The sequence below is a fragment of the Neolamprologus multifasciatus genome, chromosome 17 (assembly GCF_963576455.1).
Source record: "Neolamprologus multifasciatus chromosome 17, fNeoMul1.2, whole genome shotgun sequence".
NCBI lineage: Eukaryota > Metazoa > Chordata > Actinopteri > Cichliformes > Cichlidae > Neolamprologus > Neolamprologus multifasciatus.
Window position 1 is genome coordinate 2,027,620 of NC_140455.1, and position 26,516 is coordinate 2,054,135.

At 43.9% G+C, this 26,516-nt stretch overlaps 2 protein-coding genes and 1 long non-coding RNA gene across 3 annotated transcripts in view; 2 read left to right on the top strand and 1 right to left on the bottom strand.

The window, feature by feature from the left end:
• Window positions 1-26,516, top strand: part of LOC146498680 (uncharacterized) — a 129,746-nt gene that overhangs the window by 51,538 nt on the left and 51,692 nt on the right. The gene's annotated exons all lie outside the window — the stretch shown is intronic.
• On the top strand, window positions 122-2,347 carry LOC146498685 (uncharacterized). The gene is made up of 4 exons (XM_085138244.1): window positions 122-642; window positions 781-1,032; window positions 1,627-1,716; window positions 1,890-2,347. Exons 1-4 carry the CDS (start codon window positions 513-515, stop codon window positions 2,147-2,149), a joined length of 732 nt encoding a protein of 243 aa, XP_084994370.1. The 5' UTR covers window positions 122-512; the 3' UTR covers window positions 2,150-2,347.
• LOC146498686 (fish-egg lectin-like) lies at window positions 20,398-22,985 on the bottom strand. The gene is made up of 5 exons (XM_085138238.1): window positions 22,860-22,985; window positions 22,480-22,716; window positions 22,176-22,393; window positions 21,968-22,092; window positions 20,398-20,758 (listed from the first exon to the last, which is right to left on the bottom strand). The coding sequence occupies exons 1-5, from the start codon at window positions 22,912-22,914 to the stop codon at window positions 20,617-20,619; spliced, it is 777 nt and encodes a 258-aa protein (XP_084994364.1). The 5' UTR covers window positions 22,915-22,985; the 3' UTR covers window positions 20,398-20,616.

Below are 26,516 nucleotides of genomic sequence, written 5' to 3' on the forward strand. Positions count from 1 at the left end.
TTTGCAAGGGAAAAAAATGCTGATATGCTTTGCACTTTTTAAATGATCAAACTGGTCAGATTTGCCTGTAAAATAAGTACGAAGAAGCATCAAATGTTTGTGTTTGCATATGAAATAAATAATTAAATGTCTTACGGTGTGTTCACACCGAACGCGATGGACGCGAATAGAGCGTCAGGTTTACATGTAAAGTCAATGGAAAAGCGCGATGACGCGCGATTGCGGGTCCCGCGAAAATTCGGAAGCAGATTTGCGTCGCGAAAACGCCAAAACTCGTGAAACGCGCGTCAGTGTAGCGCGTCTGGCGCGTTTGACTCGCGAATAAAACCACGCGCGTGAGTTTTTGTGTTGCATTTTGTGCATACGCGCGTTTCGCGTCTACCGCTCGAGTTGGAAAAATCTGAACTCCAGCGTCAAATCGCGCCGCGACAACCAATCAGGGGCCTGGTGACGTGGCTCTGACCTAGGTCAAAGGGGCAGATCCAGCCAAAGCCGTTCATTCTTCATTCAGTATGGAGGAAAAGCTCATCAGTGCCGTGGCTAATCACCCGGAGCTGTACGATGCTAGCTACTACTTTTACCGAGACAGGAATAAAAAGGACCTAGCTTGGAGACACATAAGTGAGGAGATCGGGCAACCTGGTAAGTTCATTCCTTCTTTTTAATTTTCAGACTGACCCGATGAACCCGCGCAAAAGCTAGCAAGCCCGCCTACTGTCCCGCTATTTTCCCACTGATGTACAAATACCTTTCCGCTAACAAGATAATGCGTTTATTCAGAGGACATCTGCAGGAGAAAGTGGAAGAGCCTCAGGGACACTTATAATAAGGAGAAGAAGGCAGAGAAGGAGAAGAGGAGTGGGTCTGCAGCAGGATCGGGGAGAAGATGGAAGTTCTTCGCGGTCATGGGGTTTCTGGACCCCTTCCTCACCCCGCGGGAGACAAGCGGTAATATGGTGCGGACCGTGGAGAACTTCTCCCCCGAGGACCAGGGACAGCCCGGAGAGGCAGCAGGGGAGTGTCAGTCAGAAGGTATGTTTACATTGAGTTAATGTAGGCAGTTAATTTATGCGTGTTGTCATACAGGAACATATTTTGTTTATTAATAAACAGTATACAGTAGTCCCGCTGTTCATCCGTCACTGCCTCGCCTTTTCGCTGATTTTTTTTATGGCACCGTACAGCTTTCAACGATGTGCATTGCATTCTGCAGCCCAAATGACAAATCTCCTCCGTGTCGTGTCTCCTGCGCTTGCCAAACTTATCATGTTTGGTTTTGATAACCATCATGTCCAATAGAAAAAAACAGCACAAAAACACTCATAACTATGACCCTCATTCGGAAATACACACCTGCACCGGGAGCAAAAAAGGCGCACAAAAGTGGCGCCGCAGACGGAGAAAAAGCGCGGCATAATACTTTTACGTTTTAAAATCGACAAAGGTTTTCACTTTGAGAATCAACTTGTGAGAACTGTGACTACTGTTCATGTGCTGCAATAAATGAGACCACTGTATATAATAATAAGTATATAAGTATATAATAATATAATATTCTCTATGACTGTTGTCTTCAACCTATATTAACATTAATAATAATATTAACATTTAATATTGTCTTCATAGAGTCAAGTAATCATGCAGCAGAGTCCTCAGCTGTCTCTTCTCCTGGCTCTCCAGTCCCTGGTCCCTCCACTCCTGCTGCTGCACCCACAGGTATGAACATCAAGCACTGACAGCTTTTTACTTGCTTGAATTCCCTTGTGATCACCTTTACTAAATATCTACAACCAATCAGTTTATATCCTGTTTTTTTTTTCAATTTTGAAAATGAAAATCTAGTAGCAGCCTTCTCATTACTTTGTGTTGTTTTGTGCTGTGTTTTACAGGCCCACAGAGGAGGACAGCTCGAAGGCGGGCGAGGGACGGGTCCCAGGACGGTCCATCGGCGGTGGAGCTGGCCATCCTGGAGTCCCTAAAGAGGCCACGCCCGTCTCCAACTGAACATTTCCTCCTCGGCCTTGTTCCTGCTCTGGAGAGCATGCCGCCTCAGACACGAGAATTCGTGAAATTTCAAATTTATAAATTAGTTTTTGAAAACAGCACAGCTGTGTTAAATTTGGAAACATTGGACCCTAATGATCAGTAGTTTTCTGATAAGGCAGCAGCTCTCCAGGGCAGAAACAATGTTCTTATTTTTCTCCTCCTTCTCCCTGAGGCTCTTCCACTCCAAGCTGGGTCCTTTTTATTCCTGTCTCTCTGTAAATAGTTAAATTTCATATATTTATGATAAATGTTTTTGTTAATGAATTTATATTTTTTCAAATAAACATTTATAATGACAAAATGTCTCTGTTCTACTACACAGCAAATATTGGCACCCGACTTGACACAAGTAGAATTTATTTCATATTATACTAATGACAAAACATACTAATACAGTGGGATGCAAAAGTTTGGGCAACATTGTGAAAAGTAATTATTTTCTTGTACAAATCATTGGTTGTCACAATAAAAATAGTCAGTTAAATATCATATAGGAGACACACACAGTGATATTTGAGAAGTGAAATGCAGTTTACAGAAAGTGTGCAATAAGTGTTTAAATCAAGCAGGTGCATAAATTGGCAACACAAAAAAAGAGAAATGAAATAAATATTTAGTGTATATCAATGTGTGTGTCTCCTATATGATATATGTAAGTGACATTTTTCATTGTAACAGCGATTCATACAGGAAAATAATGACTATTAATAAGGTTGCCCAAACTTGTGCACCACTGTATATAGGAACATAGTGAAGACAAGTTACTTAAGAGAGTAAAAATAGGTTCGTTTATTTTGGAGTAGAGCTCCATTTATTAAGAAAAAATGACAGGAACACTCTTTAGAGGTTTGTGGGTGGCTCTTAAAAGAGCCGTTGTGGGGAAGTCACTCGGACTTCAGACAGGCTACTCCTTTGGTTGCCAAGACACAGCTCCCTCCGCCGAGAAGTGAGCCATGAATTTCTCCCTCACCAGGACAGCCTCTCTGGAGGAGTTGTTTGCTGCCATACGACCCAGGCCTTGCAACGGCTCCACCACAGCAGGTGCCCCTCTCTCGTCCACACAGCGCAGAAAATTGTGGAGAACACAAGTTGCCTTCACACACTTCTCCGCTCCGTCTAAATAAAAAGGAGTGAGTATCACTACAAAGGTTAACTCAGTGGTCCTAATGCTCCAGTTTGATATCAGCAAACACCGAGCGCATACATTGATATGACACCACAGCTATGCTATCATTCAAACACTGATAACAGCATAAATCGAATTAAATCAGGACTTGATGAGACCTTCTGAGTATCACTAGAAATATTATAAACAGTCGTCTCCGTACCACAGTTTGCTTTCAGTAAACACAGAGAGCATTCACTGATAGCATAGCACATCCATGTTAGCAGTGTATAAATGGATAGTTTAGCATGTATTAGCACAGGTATCAATAAAGGACTACCGTATTAAATACTTTTACTAACCTCAGGCAGATGAACAGGCGCTCTGCAGGTGGGATTGAGCGCCTGTAATTGGTGTCTAGGCGGGCGATTCTGGGACCGACCCGGGGAAGCAGGTCCTCAAACTGGCCGAGTGAAAGACGGTGATATCGCTGAAACTTTTGCACCACACTGTATACAGGAACATAGTGAAGACAAGTTACTTAAGAGAGTAAAAAGAGGTTAGTTTATTTTGGAGTAGAGCTCCATTTATTAAGAAAAAATTAAAAGGACAGGAACACTCTTTAGAGGTTTGTGGGTGGCTCTTAAAAGAGCCGTTGTGGGGAAGTCACTCGGACTTCAAACAGGCTACTCCTTTGGCTGCCAAGACACAGCTCCCTCCGCCGAGAAGTGGGCCATGAATTTCTCCCTCACCAGGACAGCCTCTCTGGAGGAGTTGTTTGCTGCCATACGACCCAGGCCTTGCAACGGCTCCACCACAGCAGGTGCCACACCCCTCACAGCAGGTGCCCCTCTCTCGTCCACACAGCGCAGAAAATTGTGGAGAACACACGTCGCCTTCACACACTTCTCCGCAATTTCAGGACGGAGCTCCATGGAGCGCCGATACAACCTCCACTGTGAGGAGAGGATACCGAAGGCACCCTCCACTATCATCCTGGCCCTGGAAAGGCGATAGTTAAAGATCCTCTTCTCTAAAGGGAGGAGGCGTCCAGGGAAAGGCCTCATGAGCTCACGCCGCAGCGGGAACGCTTCATCAGCCACAAAGACATGGGGCTGGGCTCCACGGTGTTCTCCACCGGGTAGAGGCTGGTCAGGAGGCAGATGGAGAGTCCCAGCCCGAAGAGCCTGACCAAAGGTGGAGTTGGCCAGAATACCACCATCGCTGGTCCTCCCGTACCCCCCAACATCAATGACGCGGAAGCGATGCTCTGCATCCACAACCGCAAGGAGAACAATGGAAAAAGTTCCCTTGTAGTTGTGGAACATGGATCCTGAGTTGGGGGGTGCCTTCGTCTGGACGTGCTTCCCATCCAGAGCTCCACAGCAGAGAGGGAAGTTCCAGCGTTCCTGGAATCCCTCTGCGATGGACCGCCAGTCTTCAGTTGAAGGCACAGCCATGAAATCGTCCACTAGACAGTCCCAGATGGCCGTCGCTACCTGGGGGATGATCTGGCTCACAGTGGACACACCAACTCGAAAACTGAACGCAATGGTCCTGAAGGAGTCCCCAGTGGCAAGGAACCTGGACAAAATAGTTTAAAATGAGTATTATGTGTACTGCAGTTACAAAATACATTATTGAAATTACAAAATTACAAATTGCAAAACATAAAGCTTACATAAAACATTTTGTAATTATAAGAATAATTACATGATATATATTAGATATAATCTAAAACAGTCTGCGGTGATTATATACAAATATTCAACTATCCCAGAATTAAACCAGGTCTAAATAAAAAGGAGTGAGTATCACTACAAAGGTTAACTCAGTGGTCCTAATGCTACAGTTTGATATCAGCAAACACCGAGCGCATACATTGATATGACACCACAGCCATGCTATCATTGCAAACACTGATAACAGCATAAATCGAATTAAATCGGGACTTGATGAGACCTTCTGAGTATCACTAGAAATATTATAAACAGTCGTCTCCGTACCACAGTTTGCTTTCAGTAAAAACCGAGCATTCACTGTTAGCATAGCACATCCACGTTAGCAGTGTATAAATGGATAGTTTAGCATATATTAGCACAGGTATCAATAAAGGACTACCGTATTAAATACTTTTACTAACCTCAGGCAGATGGACAGGCGCTCTGCAGGTGGGATTGAGCGCCTGTAGTTGGTGTCTAGGCGGGCGATTCTGGGACCGACGCGGGAAAGCAGGTCCTCAAACTGGCCGAGTGAAAGACGGTGATATCGCTGAAATCGGCCGTCATCCAGGCGGAGCTCCTGGAGCAAATGGTGAAACTCACCAAACTGCTCACGCCTCTGGAGGACCTGATGGACCCAGGTACGGCGAGGGCGTCTTTTACGCCGCTGCTCTGCTCTCCACAGTACATACAGAAGGGAGACTCTCTCTTCAAGCGCTAACTCGACAGCTGCCATCTTGCAAAGATACCGGTCTGGCACAACTTCCTCCCACATCCCTCCCACATTTCCGGTTCACGCGCGTCAAAATATCATATTTTGAAGCGCGTTGGATTTTTCTTGGACACGCGTTGAGACGCGAATGTGCACGCGTCAAATTAGGGGCGTTTGGGGCGTTTTTGTTCGCGTCCATCGCGTTCGGTGTGAACACACCGTTAACCCTTAGATGCACACGTGGGGTCAAAAAGGACCCCACGTGTTGTTTTTCTTCAAAATCTTTAAAATGCAAAGTTGTAATATATTCATATTCCAGGTATTCCTCATAAAACATGTTTGTAACATGAGGCCATTTGCATTTTTATTTATTTTTTCATTAATTAGAAAAAAATGCAGTTTTTGTATCACTACCCCACTCTTCCACAAGTGGGGTCAAAAATGACCCCAAGCAGTTCCTATGGAATCTTATATGGAACTTTCATTCTTAGCAACTCTGACTGTCCAACTTACACTTCTGATGGATCAAGAATTAATTTTTACACAGTAACATACATGATTTATAGTCAGGGCTGCACATAAGTGGTCTGCGTGTGCGCATTCGCTGTCAAAAGAAAAGTATTCCCGGAAATTCAGAGAATACACATTTCTTTTGCGGTGGAGGAACACCTAAGTAATTGCTTACGGAGCTTGCTTCTTCAACATCTTTAAGAGTTCTGAACAAATGTCTGTCCTACTCCAAAACATCTAATGTACACAAACGAGCGTTCCAACTTCTTATATGGTACGCGTCTTTTATTTTGACAACAAATGCGCACCTGAGGACCATTTATGTGCAGCCCTGTTTATAGTTTCCTGTGCATTTCAAACATTGTCCTTTCTGATTTTTTTTTTTTAATATTTAACATGGTTGGTATGAGGCCAGCAAGGATCCCTGTGGCCCTACAAATGATCCAGGACGGATGGGATGAAGAGCCCATCGGAGGCACTGACTCAGAATCTGACATCTCAGATATAGAGGACCCAGACTATTGTCCCCCCCACTGAACAAGGCCAGTCAGACACAGAGGAGTCCTCTGAAGAGGAAATGGATATTGAGTCTAACAGAATGAGCCCCTCTTACTGCTCTAGCCACAATATTTTGAATTAGACGGCCAGGGCTTGCACCCGGGTTTAGTACTGTCTCCCCAATAGATGTATGGAAGATGTTCATGTCTGATAATATAATGGAAGAGGTGCTGACATGCACAAACATGGAGGCATGAAGAGTAGCCACAGACAGGGGAAAAGAGTGGGAAAATGTAATCAAACATAAGCTCCTGGCCTTCATTTGATTGACCATTCTTGCAGGAAGTGAGAAGAACTGGGATGTACCAGTTGGTGTGTTTTTGGGAGTCCTCTGCATAACCCATTGTACAAGGCCACTATGTCAATTCAAAGATTTAAAGATATTCACAGTTTCTTGCACTTTGAGGACAAGAGGACCAGAGCCTACCGACTGAAAACAAACCACATGGCAGCTTTCTGCTACATATGGGGCCTGTTCCTGGTCAACTGCAGGCAGAAATTCATCCTCAGTGATTGTGTTACAGTGGATGAACAACTTGTGCCTTTCAGAGGGAAGACCCAGCTTCTGCAGTACAGTGGGGCAAAAAAGTATTTAGTCAGCCACCGATTGTGCAAGTTCCCCCACTTAAAATGATGACAGAGGTCAGTAATTTGCACCAGAGGTACACTTCAACTGTGAGAGACAGAATGTGAAAAAAAAATCCATGAATTCACATGGTAGGATTTGTAAAGAATTTATTCGTAAATCAGGGTGGAAAATAAGTATTTGGTCACCTCAAACAAGGAAAATCCCTGGCTCTCACAGACCTGTAACGTCTTCTGTAAGAAGCTTTTCTGTCCCCCACTCGTTACCTGTATGAATGGCACCTGTTTGACCTCATCATCTGTATAAAAGACACCTGTCCACAGCCTCAACCAGTCAGACTCCAAACTCCGCCATGGCCAAGACCAAAGAGCTTTCGAAGGACACCAGGAAAAGAATTGTAGACCTGCACCAGACTGGGAAGAGTGAATCTACAATAGGCAAGCAGCTTGGTGTGAAAAAATCAACTGTGGGAGCAATCATCAGAAAATGGAAGACATACAAGACCACTGATAATCTCCCTCGATCTGGGGCTCCACGCAAGATCTCATCCCGTGGGGTCAAAATGATCATGAGAACGGTGAGCAAAGATCCCAGAACCACACGGGGGGACCTGGTGAATGACCTGCAGAGAGCTGGGACCAAAGTAACAAAGGTCACCATCAGTAACACACTACAACGGCAGGGAATCAAATCCCGCAGTGCCAGACGTGTTCAGCTGCTGAAGCCAGTGCATGTCCAGGCCCGTCTGAAGTTTGCCAGAGAGAAGATGGATGATACAGCAGAGGATTGGGACAATGTCATGTGGTCAGATGAAACCAAAGTAGAACTTTTTGGTATAAACTCAACTCGTTGTGTTTGGAGGAAGAAGAATACTGAGTTGCATCCCAAGAACACCATACCTACTGTGAAGCATGGGGGTGGAAACATCATGCTATGGGGCTGTTTTTCTGCCAAGGGGACAGGACGACTGATCCGTGTTAAGGACAGAATGAATGGGGCCAAGTATCGTGAGATTTTGAGCCAAAACCTCCTTCCATCAGTGAGAACTTTGAAGATGAAACGAGGCTGGGTCTTCCAACATGACAATGATCCAAAACACACCGCCCGGGCAACAAAGGAGTGGCTCCGTAAGAAGCATTTGAAAGTCCTGGAGTGGCCTAGCCAGTCTCCAGACCTCAACCCCATAGAAAATCTGTGGCGGGAGTTGAAAGTCCATGTTGCTCGGCGACAGCCCCAAAACATCACTACTCTTGAGAAGATCTGCATGGAGGAATGGGCCAAAATACCAGCTACTGTGTGTGCAAACCTGGTAAAGACCTATAGTAAACGTTTGACCTCTGTTATTGCCAACAAAGGTTATGTTACAAAGTATTGAGTTGTATTTTTGTTATTGACCAAATACTTATTTTCCACCCTGATTTACGAATAAATTCTTTACAAATCCTACCATGTGAATTCATGGATTTTTTTTTCACATTCTGTCTCTCACAGTTGAAGTGTACCTCTGGTGCAAATTACTGACCTCTGTCATCATTTTAAGTGGGGGAACTTGCACAATCGGTCGCTGACTAAATACTTTTTTGCCCCACTGTATATGCAGAGCAAGCATACAAAAGTGATACAAAAACGGCAATTTCCTAAAATTAATGAAAAAATAAATAAAAATGCAAAGGGCCATTTGCAGGCCTCATGTCACAAACATGTTTTATGAGGAATACCTCAAATATGAGAATGTTACAACTCTTAGTTTTAAAGATTTTGAAGAATAACAACCGAGTTTATAGCAAAATGCATTGTTTCTATTTGGGGTCATTTTTGACCCCACTCGTGGAAGAGTGTAGGTATTGGTAGGTTGTGCATCCAAGGGTTAAAATTGCCCCTGAAAAATACCACCGTACTATAAACATTCTAAAAAATCTCTGCATCTTTGCTGAACTACTGTACCAGGATGCATATGCCTACGTGCCACTTATAGCATGTCAAAGTATGTGTACCGTGAGACTGAACTGGTTTTTCAGGCAGTTCTGAATAGCTAGAAAAGGAGGAAGTTGTTGTTTTTTTTCATTTACCAGAAAGTAAGGATTAGAACTGGTAAACACGTGATCCTACCACTGATAAATACTAATGAATGCAAAACAATAAACTACCTCTACTAAAGATAGCTCTGTCTAGTCAACTGCATATCTATCTATCTATCTATCTATCTATCTATCTATCTATCTATCTAATCTATCTTGTCCATGACACTAGATATAAATAAAGATTGATTATGAACACAGTTGTTGATTATCCATTCATCTTCTTCAGCTTATCCAGGGCTGGGTCACTGGGCCAGCAGCCTAAGCAGAGAAGCCCATACCTCCCTCTCCCCAGCCACCTCTATCCAGATAGATAGAGAGATATAGTTATAGATATAGAAGATATAGAAGCTCTGTATTTTTCCAAGCAGTGAGAGAATATTTAGTAACAGGGAAGTCTGTGATTGTATTTATAAGAAACAGTAATACGTGCTTGTAACACACTCGAGTAGTTAGGTATCATACCTCACAGGCTCAAATGTCTGTCGTTCAACATTATTATCTTAAAAAAGTATAATTTTAATTAATTAAATTCATTTTATGAAATTATTTTTAAAATTGTTTTTCTATAACTAAAATGTACCAGATTGGTTCACATATACGACCTATATCACACATACTGACATACTGTACAACTACATGACAATATAAACCCAGAGGAAATTCAGACTTTTCATAACTCTGCATTGCTTTGATTTTGTTGATTTTGTTGAATTTGAAATTAAAACATAGGGAGAAATTGCCATACAAACGTTCTGGATTCTAGAGATGCTTTCAAATCGCATATTTTATTTAAAGGACTGTAATAAAGAAATACAGATGCAGTGTTAACTAAGTAATGGCTTTTTACAGTGAAATTCATCTGTGAAATAGTTAAAACAGAATGATGCTAGATGTGAAGTCCCTGTAAGGGCTGTATTCACTTTTGGTCAACATTCACAGGGCAACAACCCTGTGAACAGTGAAACTAACAAGCTGCTGCTTCTTCTTTCTTTCTTTTTCTTTTTTTGTGGAATTTGTGAAAACGTGCATGTGATCTTCCCCAGTATTTAAACTCCAATATCCATATCCCTCATCACAGCATCACAATGAAATCCAACAACCAAACAAACGAGGATAAAGAAACGAGCAGAAGAGAATCCAGGCAGTGTGATCATTTATTTTACCAAGACATCTCCGCTCCCATCAAAGTCACCCTTATTCAAACATCATAGCTCTGACACAGACTGACAAACTGCTTTTAGTGACTGACAAGTTTTTTTTTAATGAACTGAAGTCCCTGTAGGACTAGAACTTGTCCTACAAGTCTGACGACTTTCCCTAAATGTAGCTCGAGCTGAAGGGTTTGTATTTTCATACACGGAGGAAGGGGATCCAGCAGCACTGCAGGATCATAAGTACAAGTAGAACTTCAGGGGAGCAATCTAAAAATAGTATTTGAGGTTTTTTGTAGACATTTGAAATATAGTTTCCTGTGTAGTAATTGTGTAGTAATATTCCCCTTCACAGAGATTTTGAAGAAAATATGTGCTTTATCTGCTTCCTTCAATTCAATTTATTTATATAGCACCAAATCACAACAAAAGTCGCCTCAAGGCGCTCCGTCCTTCCTGTGTGTGAGAGAGAAAGCTGAGCTAAAAAGTCTGATTAGTCTTAATATCTTTCTTTTACTGTCATTGAGCACAGCACTGCTTTTTCTCAGGGAAGACTAGCTTCAGCTTCCTCACAATTTCTTGTAGTTTAAATGTTTTTGATACCTGCAGATCACTCTGTGACACTTTGGAGTTTTCACCCTTTTTGTCTTGTGTAGTATCTACTTTAGTGCTGCCTGATCTGAGGTTTGTAAGGACATATTGTCTTATTTGCTGCTTTAGATCATCATCATACTGCATTGGCCAGTTACACTCAAGCTCTAACACCTGACTTTCTACTCAAGGCAGCCTCACAGCTGCCACCTCTCTGCTGCACTCTGCCCTCTTTGATGAGGCTCATCAAGGTGTGTTTTAGCAAAACACTTAGATTTCCCCTTAGGGGCTCGTGCAGGGCGTCTACCCAATCCAAAAGGTCAGTGGTTTGCACGCTTTGTTGAAGTATCCTCAGGAAAAATACTGAACCCCGATTGCCCCTGTTGCATACATGTGAGCGCTGACGTGAATGTTAGACAGATTGGTTAGGTATAGAAAAAGGTGATTTTGTGTGAATGAGGCTTGTAGTAAAATAAAGCTTTGAGTGATCCGAGTGGAAAAGCATTATGTAAGTACCAGTCCTCGCTACTCTCTGAAGGACTGAGGTGAGGCCTGCAGTGTCTTGTTTTCTCCTTTTTCACCTGCTGATCAGACATGGGTGTGTGAGGTGCAGTTAATACCAGTGTCATTTATTAGGTTTTACTAAGTACATAGGCTAATATTTTATCACACAGTTGGAATAAACTTTTTGCTTCAGTACAAAAACACTTGCTTGGTGAGATGATGCTTCATTCTTTTCATTTTTTACTGGCAGTTGCGACTTTTGTGTTTATCTAGACTGAAGGGAGCGGTGCCACAAAGAATGCCGTTCAGCCACACAGAGCAGTCTATGGAAAACCCGGAGAGGTAGCCTGTTTAAAGCTAACTAGACACGATCCAAAAGAGAATCGACCCAATTAGACCCCAAATCAGGTCTCATTTTCCCTTCATAAAGGTCAAATAAATCGAGGTACAAATCCATTCTTTATCGGAAAGGAAATGAGACATATTTACAATTTATAAATGCATTGTACATAAAATACAATGTATATTTGCACTGTTTATAAATCTAAAAAACAAAAAAGCCATTTTCTTTTCTTTGTGCTTGTGTTTTAATTATGAAGCTGCAGATCTTTATAAATCTATGTCACTTAACCAACAATATACCACGTTTAGCCTTTCATGTAGTTCATAAAATAGAAAAATGGAAATGTGTGGAAAATAGTGTGATGCCAAGTGTCAGTTACTTGAAAAAGGTAATTAGTTACTAATTAAGGAATACTTCTCCAAGAAAATAATCCCATTACGTTCCTGATTACTTATTTTCAAAAGTAATTAATTACTTTATTACTTAGTTACTTTTAAAAAACATGATACACAACCTGAATACGTAATAAAGCAACAGACCTTTTTTTTTAATCTTTTAACTTTATGCACAATGCATCAAGCAAAAATTTAATTGTACGCAACAGTCTTTGACTTGAAGTTCGTTTAACTTATATTCTGCATATTCCAGCATATAAAATATGATAATCTTTGGTGTTTACACTCACTTTCAAATAGATGTAAAACACACTCCTGTGGCTGCCTGCTCGGTGCTTGCTCAGATTCAGAGTTTAATAGAAAGAAGTTTTCTTCCCACGTAGAGTGTACCAGTGGATGCTAATGTTTTTGTCACTTTTTACAGAATCAAACTCAAAGTAATATAAGTACTTCTACGCTGCATGATTGTACTCTCTCCCGCACTCCATATTATCCATTGTTGATCAACACACGTCTGTTGTTGCCACGGATGTTGCACGCTCGCACATCACTGTCATGAGACACTCTCACAAACAAAATCACGGTTTAGTAACTCAGTGCTACAGGAAAGTAACAGTAATCTAATTACTTTTTGCCAAAAGTAATCCCTTACTTTACTCATTACTTGAAAAAAGTAATCAGATTACGTGTTACTGCCCATCTCTGTATATGAGGTTTAAAACATGCATTGCCCAGTTGCACCATTGCCTGATGTTCTACTGTAAGAATTCTCAGAACAAAAGAAGAATCTTTTTCTTAACTGCAAAATCTCTGTGAAACTTTGTAACCAGTCAAGCATCCCTGCGACATGACACTGCCACCTTCCTCTTCACTCATACCAAAAGCTTTGTGGGTGGATTATCATCTGATGTGTTTTGATAAATCTAATATTTTAGTTCATGTTGGTTCAGTTTTATGGTCTGATTCACATTTGTACAAGTTATAGATCATAAGCGCAGTGAGAAAAAAGGCACAGAAACTGCAACAACATCAGATGCTATTAGTTCCTCTTTCAAATGCTTCCACAGTGTTGACCTCTCAGGTTTTTGGTTTTTTTTTTACTTCTTTACCACTGCATAATGGCCATGCTTGTAATAGGTAGGTTTTGGGACATCAACAGCTCCTTTTCGTCTTGCAAACGTATTACAGAAATATGTTAAAGCATGTAATATTTCATAAGATTATACTTGAATTGAATATATACATTCCACAGAAACACTCATTAAACAGTCTTTTATGACCTTTGGTTATGACATGATATTTCTGTGTATACAAGGAAGAGGTTTACGTGTGACTTACAAAGAGAAAGAATTCTGTTCAGACGGTGACAATAGCATGAGAGACAAAAGCCAAGGAGCGAAACCAGGTTGAGAAAAAAAGAAAGGAGGAGCAGAGAAAATGGGACAGAGACTCCTGTTGTCTAGTCCCCTCTCTGTTACTGTGATGGCCAAACCCACGGCCACACTCTAAAGTCGGTAACTCCTGTGTATTTTTCATTTGAACACAATAACACACTTGAGTTTGGTGACCAGTGCTTAAAGCTGTTAAATACAAAGAGAGATAATTGGAACGCACCACCACTTCCTGCTGAAGCGGGAGAATGTGTATTTTCTTTAATTAAAAAAAGCTTTTGTAATTAAATTAAATATTGGAGTTCAGGGTTTAGTGGTTTTTGATTTTCTTCTTCGGTGTTTAGTTTATTTAAAAAACCAGACTGTACTGCATCATTTTTGTGGTTTATGATTGTGTTTTGTTTAGTTAGCCCTCGTGTGTCATAGTGGTCTGATCAGCCATTATAAAACCCTTGTGTGTAATTAGGTCAGTTATGTTTGTTGGGGCAGTCATTTGGTTTGCTAAGTTCACAGTTCTTCGCCTGAGTCCAGTTTTGTTTCTTTGACCTCTTTTATGAGTTCAACATTTATTACTGTATTGTAAATATAATCTTTAGGTTAAATAGAGTAGAATAGAATAATAGAATTAAATAAATAGAAATAGAATAGAATTAAATAAATGGAAACCCTATTTTTCTAATAATTCCTGAGATGACTCAGTCCATCACAGTTACCCAACCCTTCTCCCCTCACCTCCCACCCCCACTTCTCCTGCCAACATACAAAGTGTGTGAATGAAGCACAGAAGAGTGAGGAGAAAGTAACTTGGACTCCAACCTTCATCTACCTTACCCACTCCTTCTTTAATCTGCACCGGCCCCTTAACTACCATCGCTAAGCTCTTATGCTCTTTTTATGCCAGCTGTTGCCATGGAAGTTGCCACACCAGATCTCTGGCTCCACCTATACTTGGCATCTTCTTCTGTCACACAAACCCATAGTTTTGTCGGATTATAATATTATTTTATGCCATGTTAGACCCCTAATTAAAGATTGTGAATTACTATGTAGTTTTAGGTTGCATTATTCTCCTGAATTAGAAGAAGGTGATAACTATTACATTTGTTAAACTGATTTGCATTACATTAGACTGCTGATTTATTGTGAATGAATGATATTGTTTTATGATGCATTATACTGCTGAGTTATAAGAAATACTGTTCGCAGAAAGTCATCGCCTTATTTGTCTGGTTAGAAGAGAACAGAGCATACTGCCCCATCTCATCAGGAACAGATAAACAGGGAGCCAAGGTCGTAGCTTAGGCGCTGTGTGAGAGAAAGAATGTGAATGTTTAGGCTTTTATGATTAGGTGGGGGCCACTAGAGGCTATAAGAGTTTGATCAAGGCTCCACCATTTTGAGATCTGATGCTGTCTGCTGTATGGTGTCCATCTCCCACGCGTGTGTTCATTAAATCATCGTTTGACTCAACCCGGCCGAACCAGTGTGGTTATTTTTGGTTTTCCTCTTGTATCCATCCCCAATATTTGAATCCGTAACACCAGACACTAGTCAGAATGTCTCTCAGGGTTTTGTCTCCACACCACCAGAACAGGTCAGCACGAGCAACATTAAGACTACTCATATTTGCCCATTCGGTAACATCTATAACTTTATCACACCATGAATCACTCGGAATACACTCGGAATACCCATGGTGGTAACACTACACCCGTTTAACCCTCATTAAACAGGTGTAGTTTCCAGCTCTTGGAGAAAACACAGGGGGAGTGACACCCTTCTTAACTACAGGAAAAAGGGTACCCAATGTGACACAATCATGATCCACCCTTTCCTTCATGTGTAGCTGTTACATGCAATCAAACCCCTGCCTGTCCTCCCAGAACAGTAAAGGGGCCGGCACTGTGAACGGTGTAGGGTGTGCTGTGCAGCAGGCTACACACTCTGTCATGCCATTGCACTTGGCTGTGTAAGTTATCCAATCCAGCCAAATGTTTTTATCTATATACCCTGTCTCTACCTCTATCACATCCTCAGGTGAGGATATGTTTACATACCTCACAAGTGGGTCCCTTGACCCTTATCTACCTGTTCTTCCTCTGTTGCAGGTGGTTTCGCTGTGAACAGCTTACAATGGCTGACGTGTATCCACGTGGCTCTCTCCGCAACTTTCACCGCCGTTTGTGTGGTCAGCAGGACTTGGAACAGGCCCAGCCAGCGTCTTGCCTTTCAGTGCTTCCTCCTGAAGTTTTCTTTTTACCAGCAACCAGTCTCCTGGCTTAAAGGGGTGCAGGGGTCCCTCTGCTGGCTTGGGCAGGGTTGCCTCCACTGTCCGGTGTATCTGTGAGAGAGTCTTGGAAAGATTTTGACAATAAACAATCATTTCACTGCTACACAATTCTGTGGACATGCCTGCCCACTTTGGAGGTTCTGCCCCCATTCTCGCCGGGCGCCCATACAGCACCTCCTAAGGGCTGAGATGTGTTGGAGGTCTGGCCCGCATGCGGATGTGCGTTTTGGCCATGAGAGGCCAGTCTCTTCACAGCACTTTGCCAGTTTTGTTTTCAAAGAGCCATTCACTCTTTCCACAGCACCTCCAGATTGTGGGTGATATGCACAATGTGTTTGCAACCTAAACCCCAATCGCTTGCTAATTTCTTTTAGCGCCTGGTTTACAAAAGGAGTGCCATCGTCACTAGTGATTATCCCTGGGATACCCCATCTGGGAATAATTTCTGACAAGAGAGCTTTTGCCACAGCACTACCATCTGCATGCTTGGTGGGGAACACTTCCACCCACTTGGAAAACATGTACAGTGTGGAGGTAAACACAGACGCCGAAACGGCCCGGACCTTGTCTGGCAACGGAACCACACCGTCAGCGGAAATGCGGTGGCCCAAGAAATCCAGAACCGGCAAGCCGAACTGGCACTTGGAGGGGTTGACGATCAGGCCGTGTGCTGCCAAGCGCTGGAAAACCTGATGCAGATGGGATGCGTGCTGACTCTCAGAGCAGCTGCCCACCAATATATCGTCAAGGTACACGAAGACGAAGGGCAGCCCACGCAAAACAGAGTCCATCAACCGCTGAAAAGTCTGGGCGGCACCTTTCAGGCCGAACGGCATGCGCAAAACTTCAAACAGGCCGAAAGGGGTAATAACGGCAGTTTTGGGGACGTCTTCGGCGCGCACGGGAACCTGGTGATACCCCCGCACCAAGTCAATTTTAGAAAAAATCGAGGTGCCAGCGAGGTGGGCGGAAAAATCCTGGATGTGGGGAATGGGGTAACGGTCGTTCTCCGTGACATTATTCAAATGGCGAAAATCCCCACACGGCCGCCACCGACCGTCTGACTTGGGCACCATGTGTAGCGGAGAAGCCCAGGCACTATTCGAGCACTGCACTATGCCTAGGCGCTCCATTGCGGCAAACTCTTCCTGAGCGACGGAGAGTTTCGCTGGGTCGAGGCGACGCGCGCGTGCGAACACCGGCGGACCGACCGTCGGGATATAATGTTCAACCCCGTGCTTCGTTGCCGTGTTCGAGAAATTAGGAACAGTCAGTGAAGGGAACTCCAAGAGCAAACACTGAAAAACATTCCCTGAAGTCACTAAATTAGCCCGATTCAGGGGCTCGATGGCGCGAGTGAAACAGGGTATTGAAGAAAAAGACAGGGCATCAATTAAGCGTCTGTTAGCGACATCGACCAGCAGTCCGTGGGCACAAAGAAAATCGGCGCCCAAAATAGGTACAGAGCTAGCGGCAACAACAAAGTTCCATTGGAAATCCCGACCATGAAAACAAACAGTCACGAACCTTTCCTCGAACGTTGCGATGGGAGAGCCATTAGCCGCAATAAGCTGCGGTCCGCAGCCCGCTGCTAAACTGTCGGCTCCGGACGGGGGAAGGAGGCTCTTCTGGGAGCCGGAGTCGACCAGGAAACGTCTCCCAGAGCGCGAGTCTTCTATGAAGAGCAGTTTTTCTTTGTCGCCAGCGGTCGCGGCCGCTACAGCGCGCTGGCGGGGTCCATGTCCCAGGGTCGGAAAAGCACAAGGCAGCAGGCAGCGGCGCGCTCTGGCGCCAAAACGCTGATGGTAGAGACAGAGGTCCCGTCCGTGGTGTCGCTGTGCCGCGATCTTTGCCGTCAGCGAAGGATCGGAGACGTCGGGGCAGGTCAGTGGGGAAGTGGAAGGCGCTGTCGGCGAAACTGGAACTAGGTCGTGATCGTGGAAAGTGCGGGTAGCCAGGAGAATACGATCCGCGTCCTCAGCCAGGGAGCGATAATCCTTCGTGCCCAGAAGCGGAGAGTTGGCGAGGCCGGCTCTCACGGCCGCCGGCAGCTGTCGGAGGAAGATGTGGGCGAAGAGGAATCCCCCGTCGTCCGGTCCGAGAAAGGATAGCATGTGCTCCATCAGTTCGAGAGCCGTACCGCCACCCAGGCCTGAGAGGGAGAGGAGCTTCTCGGCTCGCTCTGCGTCGGAGAGGGCATAGCGCCGAAGAAGCAGCTCCTTAAGGGCGGCGTACTTCCCTCGGGTGGGTGGGTCCCGGAGGAGAGTCAACGCACGACGGGTGGCTAGCGGGTCGAGAGAAGCCACTACATGGTGATATTTCGTGTCGTCAGCCGAGATGCCACTGTGATGGCATCAGCCACACAGGGGTAAATTAGTCCATTTTTCACTTTATTAGTTTGCTTTGCAGTTTTCTTCATTAACATAATTCATTAATCATTTGGTTAAACCTAACACTGATATTGTGAGGCGCGCACATAATGACATTGTGTGGTTTTTCTAAAATGTTTTGTTATATTAATTATGTTTCTCTTTCTTTGAGTTACCTGGGTTTGGGCGGTGGCTGTTTCCTGTCTGGGCAAAAGGCGTGGCTGAGGACTCTGTGAACAAAATGCCTGCTCAGCAGGACCAACCATGGGCTTACCAGGAGCAGGGGTGTTTTAGGTTTAGTTAGGTTATTCTGTGCTTAGTTAATATTAGTGTGTTTTTGTTTTCCCCCCTATTGTGTTCAAATGGTTTGGCCAAATCATTATAAAAGCTACCCTCATGTGTCTTTGTAATTAGGTCAGTTTATGAGTTAAGTTGTGTCTCACTTTGTTTTGTTTAAGTTTCTGGAAATTACTTTTTGTGGAGTTATATTTAGTTGACCTCTTTTATGGGCCTGCTAAGTATGTTTTTGAATTTTGTTAATTTTGAACTTTTTGAGGGTTAAAATAAAGAAAACCCTTTTTGAAGATATTTTTTGCCTGTGTCCTCTTTGCTTTGGCTGCTTGGTCCCTCACAGCCACGAAGGGCGAACTGAGCCTCCACGTGCACGAACCACGACGGGGGATCGTGAAGCCAAAAGTCCGGCAGCTCGAGCGCCGCAGCAAACGTAGCTGCAGCCGGAGGCAGAGGGCTGGCGGCTGCTGATGCATCCAGAGCAGAGTCGGTGCCACCATCGGACTGCAACATGTTCAAGTCAGGGGTCACCAATGTGGAGGTAAACACAGACGACACGAGAGCTCTCGATGGACACTGCTCGTTTATTACTTATCACCACACAACTGAACACTTTTCCCTCCAAAACACAGCAACAACACTTCCTGAGAACTGGGTGTGAGTGGAGCCCTCCAGTGGTCCACCACAACACTACCATTAAACAATACCTTTTCCCCTCTGCTTGTGTCAATTCAATGAAATCCATCATAAGATGGTCAAAAGTCATGTCAGGTGGAGGGTGTGCTGCAGTGTCTACATGTGCTGGGCGTCCCACATTATTGGTTGCACAAATTAGACACTTTTTGCAATACCTTTCATGTCATGGTTCTGGGTTGGTTCGACCCAGCTTTTGGAGTTGTTATGTTTTGGTTTTGAATGATGGATTTTTCCTGTATACTGGTGGTGGTGATGATTATGATGGTGATAGATTATTATTTTGAGTTCCATGTTTGTTTATTTGTGTTTAGGATTTGTGTTCTCATGTTTTGTGTGGGTTTAGTTCCATGTGTCATTTTCTGTCTGTCTCTCAGTGTCAGTAAAAACCTAATATGTATGCGAGGCTTCAGGAAACCCCAACAGTGTGGAAGGATAAGGAATAGGTTGGAAATAAAAGTGCAGATGACAGCATGATGGATGAGGATGACTGTGCTTACTTCAAGTCCCATAATGTCAGGTTTATACCGTTACCACGGAGGATATACAATAACAGAACTTTTTACATGTTGCAGAACAGATGTAGCCTCATGTCATTGTGATGTAAAACATGAATAGGAAACATGAGGACATCAGCTTGTAAGCTATAAGTACATGAACAAACTGTAAATGACTTATGGTTCAAACTAGCCTACCATCTTTTACTATTAGTTCAGATTCAGCATCAAAAGTAACAAATTCTTGACTTTGACATAATTATGACATTTACGGGTCAATGTGAAGCACTTCTGTTTGAACTGAGGTGGGAAATGGGTGCAGCTACTCTGCTGTACAGGAGGAGGTGTTGTTGCATTGTGCATCTCCCATAGTGGGATTTATAATAAAAGAACACCAGAGGTCTGGACCCTGTTAAAGTGATGAGTATATAACACCATCATAATCTCATGTAAGCTTGTCTACTATGTGCAATGATCACAAAGCAAAGAGCCAAAACAGTGACAGGAAAGCCAGTAGCTGTGCTGAATACAACTTGCAAAAATAAAAAACTGAATCCAAACAGTCTCAGCGAATCAAGAGTTTATGAAAGGATGGCAGGTGAATGATACAGAAGTAAATATCTGACAGCATTCTAGTAGTTATGCATGTTGTTGCTGAATCACTTAAGTTGTAATCACAATAAAACAATCAATTATTTTCCCACGTGAATTTTTCATTGTTGACATAATGCTGATCAGTTTTTATATTGTTTTATGCGACAGAAGAGAAAAGACTACAACCACTAGCAAACACATTTCAGGATGGTCCCATAGTCAGTCACGGCCCACAGATTGCCATGATCATAGCTCACATGGTTGATGCGAGAGGGCATTGGTATGTGGGTCCAGCTCGTGCCATATGGAGTGCTGCTGTCGATGCCTTCTCTGTAGAGAGAAGACATTGATACTTAAATCATTGGATCTGTTTTATTTGTGCAATTGAGGTTTTGGCCTCAGCTCCTCGCCATATTGTCTATTCTGAGTTAAGAGTTGTAAGTCTCATGGTTGCTCGGTCTGGTGATCCAGTGATAATGTTTTTGATTACTTCATGTTCTGTGATTTGGGGGTTTCTCATGGTCTAGTCTGTTGCATTTCTAGCTCCTTTGGTTATTCCTTAGTATTGTTGGTGATTTCTAGTCTTTAGATTTTGTTAATGTTCTGTGTTACATCTAGTTATCTAGGTTTCTATGTTCGTGTATTTCCTGTTTTACTTTGGTAGTCTCATGTCCTGTATTAGAGTTTTCTGTTTTGCTTCCTTCCTGTCTCGTGTGTCAGATTAGTTCAGCTGTGTCTCTCTTCTGTATTTATTGTGTGTTTTCCTTTGTTCTTTGTCGGGTCGTCTGCATTTCCTCTGCTCTTCTTCACTCCACATTTTCAGGTTTCAGGTTTTCTAGTTCAATGTTTCAAGTTTCATGTTCACCTTTCCCCAGTTTAGGTTTTGTTAGTTTCCTTTGTGCCATTTGTTTTGTAATATTTGTTGCAGCCCTAAATAAAGGCTTGCTTTCTGTTAACATCCACCTCCCTCTCCATTTGTCTGCATTTGGTTCCGCATTCTCTTCTCTCCACGCCGTCTGCCTTAGCAAGCGTGACAGGAAGAGGTAAATATGTTTAACAGATGTGAAAAATGAGATTTCTTTTAAGTGAACACCTAAATGTATTATAGAGGAGAGACAGATCATTCAAAGAATCCACAACTGAAATCTGAAAATTCTTAGTTACTGAGTTTCTGAGTTACAGAAACTATGATGATTATAAGTAAACATTACTAGTTTTCTTTTTTAGCATTTGACTGGTGATTCTACACATGAACATTTTATGGCTCCGTGATCATTACAATGAAAGTCGCTTCTAGAAAGATTTAAGCACAAATTGCCTTTGTGAGCAATTTGTTATTCATTTGTGGAGAGGTCATTCTAAGGTTGAAGAGCAAAATAGTGGTTGATCCATTGCATGGATAACAACAGAGGAGTCAAAAACATAATAACCTGATTCAAACAGAGACTGAAAGAGTCAAAGCAAAAAGAAAGAAAGAAGAAAGAACAGAAATACTGCCAGGGCTAGTTAAAATGCTATCAGACTAGATTAAGTGTTTACCTTTGGAAGACATCTCCTTCTTTAGTTACAACAAAGACGCTTCCATCAGTCTCAATTTCAACCTTTACTGCAGCACCTTCCACTTGTCTCCAGCCACTGATGTCACAGGTGCTCGGTGTTACTTCCTGTCATGAAAAGCAAATATGGTGAGATGTCTTGATCATACAAATAACAACACAAATGATCATTAAAATAAAAAAGAATTTACTGTGAAGAAGATGTTTTGACCCGAGTTCACTCCCCAGCATCCATAATTTGTGCTGCAACTAAAATACATTAAAAGCCCAGGCAGGGTTGTCCAGCTCAGGGGGCTCTGTTTCCTGTAGGCTGAGGCAATGGTGCTTTTCAGACAGTGGATGGTGAAGGTGTTGGTAACTCCCACCACCTGACCATCACCTCCAGCATCCACCTGCTGTAAAGTCCTACCTGAAGACACACAGAGGTACAGATCATTCATTCTAACAGCTGCTACTGTGCACACTCTACTGTGTTAAGTCTGTGATAAAGCTCACCATTCGCAAAAACAAAGCTGCCAGCTACGTATTTGTAGACCCTGTTGTTGAGGTCAACACCCCAGATTCCTGCAGGTCCCACTGAGACATGCTTCAGGTTGAGTGAGCCCATTTTGTACCACTGTGATCCAAGCAGAAAGTATGCATAATTGTTGCTGTCTGTCATCACAACGTTCCCCTGTCCAGCATCAATCTGTACAGCAGGAAACTGTTGTGGACCCTCCGTGCAAGTGCAGCCTGTGATTAAAAAAGCACAAGTTAACTCAATGCATGATGTATCACTTTTAAAGGGAACTTTTTGTTTTGCTCTATTTATTTTACCTTCATTGGCTTCAATGAAGGTAAAATGTGCAGTGTCACATTTTAAAATCAGGACTTACCATGACTGACAGACAGGTACCTCAGCACCAACAAGAACACTGCAAAAGATTTCATATTGTCTCTGAGTCTGTTTGCTAAAGGAATGAATCTCTGTATCTTTGTTGAGCTACTTCCCTATGATACGTGTGTTACTTTTATAGCACGCTGACACATTCGAACTATGAGACTGAACTGGTTTTTCAGAAAGTTCCACAGAACTAATAAAGGAGGAAATGTTTTAGCATTTACTGGAAACTAAAGACAAGAACTGATAACTTCCTGGAGTTAATTTACTGAAATCTACAGTAGATTTAAATACCCACGAACCCTTTAAGTCTAATAGATTGCTGTTTTGTTAATAACAGTAAAACAACAGCATATGTTGTTTATATCTGATGCAGCCAAACAATCTACTAAGTACATCCTAACTATCTGCAGTGCTTAATCTGCAGTACCATGATACTGTAACGGACTGGGTTACAAGTTAGTTGACTGTTGTGTTATCAGTGTTTTGTGTTCAGAATTGCCAGTTACTTATGGCATAGTTGGACCACACCCGCAGCATGGTGATTTACTGAGTGTCCTTGAATGTGCAGTAGTCTAGAGGCCGGTTGGCCTGTCAATCCGATCAGCTACCAATGACAGGCCCTTTCTCAGGGGGGATTGAAAACGATGTGCCGGGAGTCCGCTGTTCTCGCCGGCTCTAATAATCCTCGACCTCGCTGTCTTCTATGGAGCTGGCGGGTCACAGACGTCTCCGAAAACGTCGGAGCGTGTTTGGAAATATATGATATCTTGATAAATCGAGCAGATATTTGAAGTTTACACAGCTACATTCTCGCTTGAAAATAACTTAAAAGTTTATTTTGTGACCCAGAAAGAGTAATATTTAAAAGTTTTTAGCCGTGCTTGTCCGCCATTGCCGCGTTTGAGTTTTGGACGAAAGGCATTCTGGGATATTTAGCTGTACCAAGTCCACACAAGTCACCACCAATGCATGCTCGATAAAACGGGCGGAGCGAGAACACATCCGGGACTTTTTTGCGTTCTCGGCTTGATGCGTACTTCGAATTGGAACAGTACTGGTCTCCAACTGATGACGTATCACGAGTACACGAGAACGCAAGTACGCACAAGTACGCATATTGAGAAAGGGCCACAGAGAGTCTGGAGGAGAGCATGTGTGTGGTTGGCTGAGAGTGTTCGGGGGACGGGGTTAGAGAATGGGGGTGTGTGTGTGGCAGAAGAGAGGAAAGAGTCGGGGGTTGTTTTTGTCACTGGAGAGCCCGCTTTTTCCCTGTTGTTTTGGCGTTGGCTACAGCCCACAGTAGCCCGTGTTACTATTCTGAATAAACACTGGTAACCGGAACGCTGATTGTCTGTGTCTTCTGTCGGAGGGACGCTACACTGGTGTCAGAAGTGAAAGTGAAGCTTTCGCCTCCGGAGTTATCTGCGCTCGTGTCGCCCCGACTCACGGCATCGGCTGTGGACGCTGGAGATTTTTGCGGGACTTTGCGGAATGCTTCCGATGAATTACTCCAAGATCAAGCGACAACCTACAGCAGAAGCTCACGGACACGACTACTCCACCAGGTACCGGGGACAAACGACCGCGGATATGGCGAGAGAAGCCGGCTTTGCATCCTCTCACCGTTCGGGTGACCGACAGAGCTCTTTGGGGACTTCTACAGCAGCTGGGGGTGGAGAAAGACATGCTGACGTATAGAGGCACTTTCCACGCTTCCATGAAGACCCCCAGGTATAATGGCAAGGCTGACTGGGAAGCTTTTCATACACAATTTGAACTGTTGGCCAGGGCTGGTGGGTGGTCTGCTGAAGAGAAATCCCTGCAGCTAGCTATGTGCCTTACTGGCGATGCCCTGTCTAGCTTGCTGCTTTTGAGCCCAGAGGGCAGGGGGGATTAGGGGGTCACCTAGCCCGAGACTGTCCCCACGCCCGCCGGGATCAGGGAAACGAAATGGGGACTTGGGTTGGCAGCTGCTGGTATGCTCCATTAGTTGTGAATGGACTATGCTGCTCAGCCCTGGTGGATACCGGGTCTTCAGCGACAGTTTTAAGACCTGATGTGGTGGGAAGGGGGGATCACATCCTCCCTACCATGGTGAAGCTGCAGATTGTGACGGGAGAGCAGGTCCCCATGCTAGGGGAAGCACTGCTCACCCTGAGTGTGGGGAGGAAGTCAGTCCACTCGTTCCCTGACGGTGGTGTTGTTCGGATGTTGAGGCGGCCACCCCAACCTGATCACCCTGCAGCCCACGCCCTTTCTGAGCTGGCAGCTGACTCCTCCCCGGACCTGACTGGTAGTCTGGCCGCCCCCAAGGACCCACTTACACTGACCTCAACTGCACCCCATGCTGCTTCATGCCCTCCCCTTCTCCCTAAGGAACCGCCGGACAAGGGTAGGAGAGTTTCAGCTGTGAGGGGGGTGTGGGAGGAGAACTGCGATGGACTGACTGCTAGCAAGCAGGGCCTGCTCTGGCAGCTGCTGCTGGACTTCAAGGACTGCTTCTCTTTCTCAGAGGATGATATGGGCCACACTGACCTCATTCAACATGACATCGATACTGGAGATGCACAGCCCATTCGGATGAGGCCTAGACGCCTCCCCCTGGCCACACAGGCTGCAGCGGAGAGGGCTCTGCGAGAGATGCAGCGTGCTGGACTCATTGAACCATCCACCAGCCCCTGGGCCTCCCCAGTTGTTATGGTTCCAAAGAAAGTGAAGGATGACTGGCGGTTCTGCGTAGATTTCCAGCCTTTGAATAAGGTGACAAAGAAGGACCCATATCCTCTACCGCGTATAGATGAGACCCTTGACACTGTGGCGGGATCCTCATGGTTCTCCTCCCTAGACTTACGCAGCGGGTACTGGCAGGTACCCCTCGCATCAGATGCCAGACCAAAGACTGCGTTTATTATCAGCGGAGGCTTATGGCAATTTAAAGTTCTTCCTTTCGGCTTCTGCAATGCCCCTGCCACGTTTGAGAGACTCATGGATAAGGTGCTCACATTTAGTCTGTGCTCACAGACTAAATACACACAGGAGGCTAATGAGAGAAGTGGGAACACATGGGGGAACAGCTGACACACATGAACATAACGACGTCACAGTTGAAGAGTAAAACTAAACACAATGAACACAGGAACACAAGACCTCTTCAAAATTAAACAGGAAACATAAGACGCAGCCATGACAATGTAAGACACAGACATGAAACACATGAAGGGCAAGGGAGACTTAACAGGGGTGGAAGACACAAGGGGAATCTAATGTCAAAGAATTATAACAACCTAGGCATGATAAAAATGAACTTAGAAAACCTGAAGAACAAACCATAAACTAAAACTCAAAACGCTGGGTCAAAAGACCCAGGATCGTGACAATCTGAGACTTTTTCTGGGGAAATGTGCGGGATTTTTAACACTATGCAGTTCCAACAGTTGCCAAATATGTTCGCTAGCGACAGGGTCAAAAATGCCTTCCTGACCCAGTTGCTTCATAATCGAGCTTTGACCTGGGGTCAGGCTCTGCTGCAGGCCAGCCCTGGAATCTCTTATAATGACTTCCTGGCTCGTTTCAAGGCAGTGTTTGATAAGGGCTTGAGTGCAAAGGCAGCCGGCCACCGTTTAATCAACCTAAAACAAGGTAGGCTTTT